The 10760-nt window shown below is 36.2% G+C and overlaps 1 protein-coding gene across 1 annotated transcript; it reads right to left on the bottom strand.

Moving 5' to 3' along the window:
* Positions 1-2414: 2414 nt before the first annotated feature.
* LOC122020997 (DNA excision repair protein ERCC-1-like) lies at positions 2415-8756 on the bottom strand. The gene is made up of 8 exons (XM_042579067.1): positions 8347-8756; positions 8108-8211; positions 7552-7651; positions 7388-7464; positions 6028-6127; positions 5592-5663; positions 5282-5350; positions 2415-2906 (listed from the first exon to the last, which is right to left on the bottom strand). Exons 1-8 carry the CDS (start codon positions 8677-8679, stop codon positions 2592-2594), a joined length of 1170 nt encoding a protein of 389 aa, XP_042435001.1. The 5' UTR covers positions 8680-8756; the 3' UTR covers positions 2415-2591.
* Between the last annotated feature and the right edge of the window lie 2004 nt (positions 8757-10760).

The following is a 10760-nucleotide window of genomic DNA, read 5'->3' as shown; positions in this document are numbered from 1 at the left end:
ACAAAGTAAAGACAAGAAGTTAAATGTCATACACTATTCAAGTAAGACACTTGGTGATGCACAAGTAAACTATGTCACTTTTGAGAAGAAATTGTTAGTCGTAATTTGCATTTGACAAATTCAGTTTATGGCTTGTTCTATTGTGATGTGTCTTGCTTGTGTTTGATGAAATGTGTGTGTGGTGAATGTATATGGATATGAACGATTGTACACCTTGTAGAAGAGAAATTCTAGATTGTATGACTATAGGGATCTTAATGACAAAGGGCATCCCTCTAAGCAGACTCTAATGTAATACTCTTAAAAGGAGGTCAATTTTTTTACCAGAGATTAATTAATTAGAGTTTAATTGATTTTTCTAATTTATTGTTAGAAAATAATTTGTGTAATCTAAACTGTATAACTGGAAGCTCTTAGTAACATAAGAGTATTCTTTTCAACCGGACTTTCTTTGTTGCTTCTCAATTAAAATCTAATTATCTAACCTTTCACACTATTGTATGAACTCTTAGGCTCCGTTTGGTAGGGGTGACAGGATTAGGATTATATTTTTAAAAAGTTATTAATATGTCGTTTGATAGGATTGATTAAGGATATGATTAGGAGTGAGATTCATAATCCCTAGGCATGAGGATTGATTATTAATCCTACCCCCAATCTTATCCTAATCAACCAAATTCTAATTTTATCACTCCTACCGAACGGAGTCTTATAGTGTATTGAATCAAATAGGTTGACGCGAAGATTTAACCTTAAAAAATCAGTTGAGTAAAACTCGCCATCAATCACCTGTCCAATCTACTTAATCACAAATACAAATATTCTTTGGGTTGGTTGATTAACTTAAGTCAATTGAAAGCTGACTATCTATACTACAGCAGCAAACACAACTATTTTATTAGCCGGCTAATTACTACTTAATTGACTCAACCAACTACAAAACACTTTCAGTCGACTAAATCATCAACTACAACCAACATAATAGTTGAGACTTTGGCTAAGTTGGATACTACCCTCTCTCACGTATAAATCTCTTAATTTATTTGTAGCTCGTCTCCCTACCCGGCTATCTCCCATTAGGTTATTCATTCCTCAATACATTAAGCCTTCGATTCACTACATATGCCATCTTTCATAATTCACCTGCATGTTCTCTCAGGACTATCTAGTGATTGCGCATGAAATACTAATTTATCTCTTTCATCTTGGTCGAGACAGATTGACGGAGACATTAGGGCGAGTACAATCATCTTTTGCTAACTTTATAATTCATCTACACAAGTCTGCTCCTCCAATATCCTTTAGACGTCTCATTTTATTTTTTTTTTAATTCCTATCAAACCACGAGCCCATCGAGCTTCAATCGATGGTGCCGCGGTAGGACATTCAGGTTGTTACGTAGATACCCACGGTTTGATCCCCAATTATGACGTATTTGTAAGAATTTTTTCTCCAAATAGGGAGCGCAATCAAAAAATGTTGGGCTTCTCGGCTGGCCGCCGCGCGCGTTTTCTGATTTATCTTGGTGGTCGATGAAAAACTTCCATGAAATCGGACCAGTCACCCCAGGAATAATCAGGCTAACTGAAATTATCATTTTTTTTAATCGCACCATTCCTATCCCCTCAATTCATACATGACTTCTTACACATCAAATACAAATAGATTCTAACTTAAATCTTTTACCCAAATATCAAAACTTACAATCGAACCCAACTATCAACGGGCACAATTGTATTAACAAGAGGAAAATATACCTCTTCAATTAAAGAAAATAAATTAGAGAATATTTTTCAATTAACTTTAGAAAGTAATTTTATTGTTTAGTAAATTGTTTGTATACTTATGTAGCATATTTCCCTGATTCATCATTCATGTAATTTATTTCCTTAAGATTTTGGTTTATAAATAAAAGTTTAAAGTACGTATAAAGCAAACAATAATAAATTTTTACGTTTTTTAAGTTTTACTTTTAGAAGGCTTGTTCGCTTGTTTGCTCATTCACCTATAGAAGGATTTAGGGCATGACCTAGAGACAAGGAGAGAAACTAAGAAGCTTACTAAAGATGAAAGCTATGGCAGAAAATTATATTTTTTTTAAGGAAAGTTGCTAGAATATGTCACAGATATTAAACATTTGTTCTATTTAAATTATATATATATATACACACACACATAGACACACACGAGACCGTTACGCTGCGTGCCTCTCAGTGCACGCAGCGCACCCCCTCAAGCGCACAGCGTATCACGTATTTCTCTTTCTCTTTCTCTATAGATATATAGACCAGAATACTGAAGGATCATATAAATCATATATAAAATAGGTTAATAATGTCACTAAAAGATGATAAAAATGTTTGTTTTGGCATAGGGCATAGTTTCACCAAACAAAGTATCACTTGAAAAAAGGATAAGAACTCAGAAAGAACAAGGGGATAAAACATTGAATATCTTCTTTCATCTACATCGCAGAGAAAATTATCCATATGAATGATTAAAGGCATACTATACTGCATAGTGAAGAGATTGGTTCCCTCTAGATCATGGCATATGTTTACTCTACTTCAATGGATTAACAAACCTCAGTCTTATCCATCCTTTTTGGTCTTGCCATTGCCGGATTTTCCTCGTTCAGGTGAGGTGTCTTTTGTGTCTTGTCTACGTACCTTTTCAGCATACTTAGCGAAGGCAGCATTCAGCGCCGATCTAATATTAGGAGGATTAGTTTCTTTTCGAGATCCGGAAGGATTCGTCAGCTGTCCAGCAAGCTCATTGGTATCATGCGCAGAGGTACTAGCTTCCTCAGCATTTCTGTCCTTGACAGGAGTTTCTGGAATGACACTAGCAGGCCGAGAAGAAACTCGCCTGAATGGTTCATGAAAAGTATCATAGAGACGCTTCACCTGCAACAATCGATTCACAATTTTACCTCTACTACGAGAATTGAATGCCAACCTAAAGAGCATAATCATGCAACCAGCATCTACTATCTGTTGAATTTTCAAGTCTTGAAAAATGGACTCAACATCAAATTGTTAATTCAGCTTTTAAAAATTGATTAAGTTCCCAAGTGGTTATGTTAATATCCCAGACAAATGAGGGATATGCACTGTAGTGAAGAAAAAGGCAACTTCTCTAACAAGCAGATCGCCAGTAGTGGATCTCAGCCTCCTTATGATATTGATAGGAAGCTCAGAGATGATGTTGATCCAACTCAGAGAGGAATTGTTGTTGTACCATTCCTTGTTTCATGGGTAGGGATGTCTCAATCAAGATTTTGCCAATATTAACTACTTAACATTTGTTTGATTTTCATACGACTAGTATGACTAATACGTTTCAATATTCATTATTGTAATGCCTAGTTTATAGTTTTCTTATGTGAGTTTCTCTAATTTATGTACAAGTTGGATACATAGAGTCTATAGGTTCTAGCTTAAGGGGGGAGTGTTGAAGGTATCGCGTCTATTAGGTAACTGTTGTAGTTTAAGCTATCATAAGTCTATATTCATACAATGGTTATTTCATAATATGATGCGATACGATATCTATTTTTAAAAATTTTCTGCAGCATGGTTCTTGAAATAGTTGATGAGCACACAGGCAACAATCCCTTTTGATTTCAGATCAGCACATAGCTGATGATGTCCACCTCAAATTAGCCAAAGATAAAGAGAGAAAGGATGAAGTAAAATGAGAATGACGAAGCATCTCAGGGCTTAATCTTGACTGGGCTTCTTTCTGAAGCTGAATCTACTGTGCATACAATAACACACAACAGATTTAGGAAAAAAAAATAAGCACTTGAAGGACATGAAGAAACAATGGATAATAGTAATTTCTCTTTCTGGACCTTAAGAGAAGAAATCTGATATTTCTAGATTTGAAGAACCTATAAAGGAAAAGGGAAAGGCAATTGAAGAGGAAGTGACCACCCATAACTTACTACGACATGCGCTCAATAGATTTTCTAGAAATCCAATATGGACATCAACGGTGGATGCTTACACAACTTCTAAGGATCTAAAAGCTTGCACATTGAAGGATATATGAAGCTATCATATGGTAAAGATGGTAATGAAGAAGAGCAAAAGATCCAAACAAGTTCTCATATGTTTCAAGTGCAACAAGAAAAAGAACTTTAAGAGAAATTGCACTGAAGGCTACATAGAGTGACTCGCCTCAGATGAAGAGTCAACCCAAAGAATATTTATACACTGAGCTCTTGTAGCATTTGCAAATGAAGATGATGGAACTTAACTTTTGATGAATTATAAAAATTAATAAGTGATTTTCAAAGAGATTAGTCAAATCAAAATATAAAACAAAGGTCTATAGGAAAAAGGTAAATTAAATCTTAAAACAAGCCTAAAAGCAATTAATTGTGACTTAAAATAGTTAAATATAATAATTAAAAGTTAAAAGGTAGCCTTATAATAAAGGTTGTGGATAGTGAACCATAAGAGTGATAATGATGTTGGCCAAGAAGCTCTAAGAACCAAATTGGTTGCCAAAATGTCACAAGATCGTCTCAATGTGATGTCGAGTCCAAAAATTTATGTAGAGGGAGAAATAGAAGACACTGAAAATTATGAATTCATTGTGATACCAATTGTTAGTTTGTTACAACATTAAATACTGCTTAGCTCACTGAAAGAGAAACATAATATTAATCAAAAAGATGATTGACTATAATGTATCCTAACCCCTTCTTCTATAGACTAACAATAAGAGTGATTTCCAGTAAAAATAATTTGACTGCACTATACAAAAAAATCAACTGTCTAATAAATGGCCAAATAAATCTATACAACCTTTTTAAAGTTTAAAATAACATAATTAAAATCCTAACTATGTAAGCTATTGTGTTGGCGATAAAACATGGAGAATAGAAGGTTGCTATTAAGGGGCGCATTTAAGAACTTCAGCTCTGCAGAGTGTCGATGGTCATTAAAGGAATGTTGCTACGTTTAGGAGGCTTCAAGTAGTACTTTAAAGTTGCCACAGATTCTAAACTGTCGTTAATCTGTACTGTTGTTAATGTGTCAAGGAAAGTGGCGTCTGGGCCATAAAAGATATATGGCATACAAGAGACCTCATAAATTGTCTATAATCATCTTAGAAGACATAGGTGAACAATATTTAGAAGTTGTTCAAATATCTTAACCCGTTACTATCATAATCTAGTGCAGTCTACAACAGCCTCTTTTAATGGTTATGAGACGTGCAAAAGCAACAAAGGAAGAGTAAATATGAAGTATAGTCATAAAGAACCCACCTTTCTTTCACCGATGCCAGGGCAGCGAGCTAAATCTTCCATGGAAGCATCCATAATACCTGACAGAGACTGCAATGTACACAAGAACATAGTAAGAATGAACATTGACCAACATGCCCTACAGGCCACCACATCTAGTAGGCATATCGAGGAATTAAAAAAAAAAAAAAAAAAAGGCAGCCTGGTGCATATGCATATCGAGGAATATTTTCTAGAATTTCATGTAAGTTAGTTCTTTATTACCAGTTTGGAGACATAGACTAGGAAGTGAAAGCAACAGCAAAACAGCATAAAAAGATTTCAAACTCACCCCAAAAGTTGAACCGAGTGTTACTACATCAGTCTTGTTCACATGTCTAATGCTAGTAAGTGCATGATTTAGCTGCAAAATAGTGATTAAATAAAGAAAGATACAAAAGTGAGATTAAGACAAATGAGCTGGCATTTAATATCAAGAGAAAAATATAGGAAAGAAAATACCAAGTTAATGTTATTGCTGAAGTTTAAGAAATTAAACTAATCGGATTCTCCAATCCATTGCATGAAAATCAGAATAACCTCCCTAGCTTAACATAACCTAGAAAAGTTGATGACAAGTCTGGAACATTAAAACTTCGCATATGCCCATTTCCATGAAACTCAAAATGAAATAAAAATTTTACAAGGACAAACTACTGGACTAGACTATATAAGTCCAAGATGAAGGAACAATGACCAACAGTCCTGATATTGGGATGGAAAAATACCCGTGAAAGATAGTCTGTATGCATATGCTCACGAATGCTGTCGGAGGGTTTGTTCTCATACACTTTTAATGTCTCCAAGTATCGAGCACATTCTTCAAAGCTAGAAAAGAATAAAAATATTAAAACGAAACAGTTAAGTTTAGAACCTGAGCTGCATCTCTACTACTCAAGGAGCAGCTATACATACGAATGGAACAGGACAACGAACAAATGCATAGACCAAAAAAAAATTCTAATTAACAATTTATGCAAACTAGAAACAATCTGAAACACAGGCAAGTTTCCCAAAAACAAACTTAGAAAGCATGAGGTAATAAATATCCACAAAAGTGGTGATTTTCTACAACAGGATTAAGCTTTTACACAATCCATGGATAATTCTTTACAAAATGGATGAGAAGAAAATAAGGTGAGATTAGGCCTCTATCGAGTTTGCATCAGTTAGACTAATAGGTCATAGGTGGATGGTAATAAAGAAAAAAAATTCATAAATAACATTTTTCTTATTAGGAAAAACTAACCTTTATGGGTTTATTTAACAAGAAATAAAATGAGGTAAAAATGCTGAAAATGATTACAAAAGATAAAACATTTAAGGTATTCCAAAAAATTGTCATGTAAGGAGAACTCGGAGACTGGAAGTTAAAATGGAGACGAACAGCTGATCAAGCCTCACTCATTTCTAAGGACTATAAAGGCAATACATTCAGAAATTAGATTTTGTCTTTGCATAACATTGTCACAGAATTTAATGATCGTATTTGCAAATAAATAATTTTTTTTGTCCCTTACAGAAAGAATAAGATGAGGCAAAATTTGCTCAAGATGCACAATCACCATAGATTATTTTGCCGAGATAAGATTAGATCCATGTTCATGGGACTGTTGACATAATTTTACATTGGTAGTAAGGGCTCAATGTAACCCCACCTTTTTTAGCTGTGCTTGTAGCACTATTAAAGGATGCTCCTAGTGAAGCCTATTATAATAAATTGTCGTTATGTGCAATGTTAGAGAAATATTTATTCATACAAAGCAGAAATGTTTATTAACCATAAAGAACTAGAGGGATTTGATAATACAATGTCATGGTTTTCCAAGAAAATTGTTCTATTGCATATCCTATTTCAAAGAATTTATCGTTTTATCAATATAAAGAAATATACCAAATTTGTTAAAAGAATCCCCAAAATCATCTGTTGATAAAACTGAAAGTAACATCACTGCTAAGAAGCATTCATATGAAGAACAATACACAAAAACCAAGTGAACCTAATATAGTATGCAAGTAACTTTGGCAGAGCAACTTTACACAATTACATCTGTCATTATGTTTCCTCAATTTTTGTATCGGTAGTACCTCCATCCACAGAGAAGAGTGCAATCATGAAGCATGGCTGTCCTGGTAACTTCCAGCAATGGCTTCACAACATCTTCCTAAGGAGGTAAGGGGAGTAGATCTAGAACATAAATATCTCAAAAAAATTACTTCAAAAATAAGAAATTCAAGTCAATCAGGTTTACCACATCAACATGGCACAAGACAACTCGCAGCTTATAGTTGTTTTGTAATTCTCTAATTCGATAATACAAGTAGTCAGGATGAAGAAGATGATAACGGAGACTGCAAATTGTAGATGCCAGTTATAAGAGGAAAAGAGGAGGATAAAAGAAATGAGTAACTATTAAGAAATTAGCAATAGCCGATTCTGGTTACAAGAGAAACAAAATGTAGTAACATGTAAACAATTACCAATTCCAAAAGCTTTCTACTACATTTCAAAAAAAAAACATAATTAAGATTAAAAATAATAAATAAATAAAAACAACAACAGCAACACTGTACATGATAATATTAGCTAGGATGAAGAAGATGATAACGGAGCTACAAATTATAGACGTCAGTGATAAGAGGAACAAAGGAGGATAAAAGAAAAGAGTTACAAGAGAAACAAAAAGTAACAATATTTAATCAATTACCACCACAAATTCCAAAAGTTTTTCTACTACATTCCAAAAAACAAACATAATTAAGAATAAAAAAAGGAATATTGTAAATGATAGAAGAAACCTCGTGTACCTTATATAAAGAGCACAAGAACTCTGGCCCAGCAAATAGTCGCAAACAACGTCAGCAAACATCCATCTTACATTCCTAACATGCTTCAGCAATGGGTTCCCCTTCTGCGTATCGGAAGCCAACGAGCAAACAAAATTTCTCATTTTCAGGACTCAAGAACAGAGCGTAGCAGAATGAAGTAAATTATGAAAACAAATGATGATAATAATAATGATAATGATAAAGACAAAAGCTGTCACCTGGCGTTGGCTCACAAGAATTGAATTCCGATTCTGACACGACCCACTCACCGAGGAAACCGTGGAAGGCGGCACCGACGGCGGGGTGGTTTCGGAAGATGGAGGAGGAGGAGCAGGAGGCGGCGTATAGAACTCGGAGGATTTAATGAAGGAGAAGGCTTCGGAGAAGGAAGGGTAAGGATTGTGGGGTGGAGGGGTAGAGGAACCCGCTGTGCCGAAGACCTCTTGATAAGAAGGGATCTTTATGACTCCAGCCGAATTCTTCGGCTTCGCGTCTCCGCCGGTGCCGTCGTTATTCCTCGCATCTTCGTCGTCGTCGGCCTTCTCGGGCATGATCGGATCGTTTCTTAAAAGAGACTAGAGATTCTTGACGTCGGGCGTTTGGCCGGTTATTAGGGTTCAGTGATATCCTTCACTTGTCCTCTAATTTATTATTGGATATTAAAATTAATTTATTTTCTACTCATACCTTCAACTCTAATGTGATGTTTGGTTCTCTTCTAATAATCGAAATCAGAATGAGTATTATAGGAATGAAAATAAGTATCATAAGAATGAGAATAGGTATGAGCTTGGATATCATTTTTAAAAATGATATTTTGTTAGTTAAATATTTTCAATCGGAATGAATCTAAATTTTCTTTTTTACCCTTATAGGAAAATAAGAGAAAAAATTAGACAAGAGAGAAAGTTGAATGTGAGAGAAACATATGATGAGAGAGAAAGTATGATGAGAGAAAAAGTGTGTTGGGAAAAATGAAGAGAGAAAAAGTATGATGAGAGAAAATGAGAAGAGACTACATGATAGGAGAGATTGAGAATAGAAAAAGTATGATGAGAAAGAAAGTGTATTGAGAGAGAAAAAGTGATGGAAAAAATGAAGAGAGAGAAAGCATTATGAGAGAAAATGAAAGAGTGAGGAGAGAGAAAGTACGATGAGAGAGAAAATGAGTCGAGAGAGAAAGAGTGATCGGAAAAATGAAGAGAGAAAAAGTATGATAAGAGAAAACGAGAGATTGAGGAGAGAGAAAGTATGTTGAGAGAGAAAGAGTGATGGAAAAAATGAAGAGAGAGAAAATATGATGAGAGAAAATGAGAGACTGAGGAGAGAGAAAGTATGCTAAGAGAGAAAAAGTGATGGAAAAAATGAAAAGAGAGAAAGTATTGATCCTGTCCGAGCGTTGAGTCGATGGACGCTGGGGACGTGGTGCTCTCCGCTGTCTTCGACTGATGATGTGGATCTCCGGCGGACCTGCAAAGAAGTCGAGCCGGGAGGGGTTTCCCAGCGACGACTCTCCAACGCTCAAGTCAGGCAGCGAAGAAGAAGAAGAAGGCAACGTTACTGTGCCTATAGTGATGAGAATTGCATACCTCCGTCGAAGTCTGGGAGTCCTTATATAGGACCCCGAGGAGACGTGGGCACGCTTCCCCAAACATACCTCAATAGGTCGTGTCAGAAAAGCATGCCTGACGTCATTCCGCAATCGTCCGAGCATATCCCGGATGTGACGGTGGAAGCTTTCACCGTACGATATTCTGTCCACTTCGGCCGCCGACCATGCTGTTTGTCGACGGAAGGTGTCTCGAGGACGAAGTTACCAGTTGTCCTTTTTGTCTCCTAGTGCTTCTACTTGTTCCCGGCCGAGCGGGCCAGCCGCTCGATGCTCATGGCCTCCGGGAGGCCCTGCTCATATGCTCGGATGAAATTGCGCCTTATTGTCCTGCGGCTCGGCCGAGCGGCCTGTCCGCCCGGCCCATAGACTTTTTTACCTTGAGCATCGGAAACCCGACCCCTGGTCGGGTTGTCTTTCGTCCAGTCCGGGAGACCCTTGGCCAGATGTCCGGTCGACCGGATGCTCGGTCAGCCTGCCACTCCGCTCGGCACGACCTTGGGATTGACCCTCTTATCCATTGACCTCCACGTGTCGTTGGCCTCCCGCCAACGAGTGATCGCCTGTCCTTACTACCGGATCAAGTATTATGAGAGAAAATGAAAAAGTGAGGAGAGAGAAAGTATGATGAGAGAGAAAGTGGGTTGAGAGAGAAAGAGTAATGGGAAAATGAAGAGAGAGAAAGTATTATGAGAGAAACTGAGAGATTGAAGAGAGAGAAAGTATGATAAGAGAGAAAGTGTGCTGAGAAAAAATAAAGAGAGAGTGTGTGATGAGAGAGAATGAAGAGAGAGAAAATGAGGAGAGAGAGTGTATGATGGGAGAGAATATAAAAAGAAAATGGTAGAGAATGTGTGATGAGAGAGAAAATATGTTGAGAGAGAAAGTGTGATGATAAAATAAGGAGAGAGAAAATATTATGAGAGAAAACAAGGAGATAGAGTGTGAAATTAAAAAAAATTGAACAAATATACTAAGGATATTTTTGTCTAAAACTTAATTCACATTCCTATTCTATCAAAA

Source organism: Zingiber officinale, chromosome 9A (assembly GCF_018446385.1).
Source record: "Zingiber officinale cultivar Zhangliang chromosome 9A, Zo_v1.1, whole genome shotgun sequence".
Classification (NCBI taxonomy): domain Eukaryota; kingdom Viridiplantae; phylum Streptophyta; class Magnoliopsida; order Zingiberales; family Zingiberaceae; genus Zingiber; species Zingiber officinale.
This window is presented reverse-complemented; position numbering and strand designations above follow the sequence as displayed.

Coding starts and splice junctions, on each gene's coding strand:
- LOC122020997 (XM_042579067.1), bottom strand. CDS start 8,679: ATGCCCGAGAAGGCCGACGACGACGAAGATGCGAGGAATAACGACGGC. Junction 7,465..7,551: donor TCTTGTGCCATGTTGATGTG/GTAAACCTGATT, acceptor TTACCTCCTTAG/GAAGATGTTGTGAAGCCATT. Junction 2,907..5,281: donor CTGGCATCGGTGAAAGAAAG/GTGGGTTCTTTA, acceptor CGATTGTTGCAG/GTGAAGCGTCTCTATGATAC.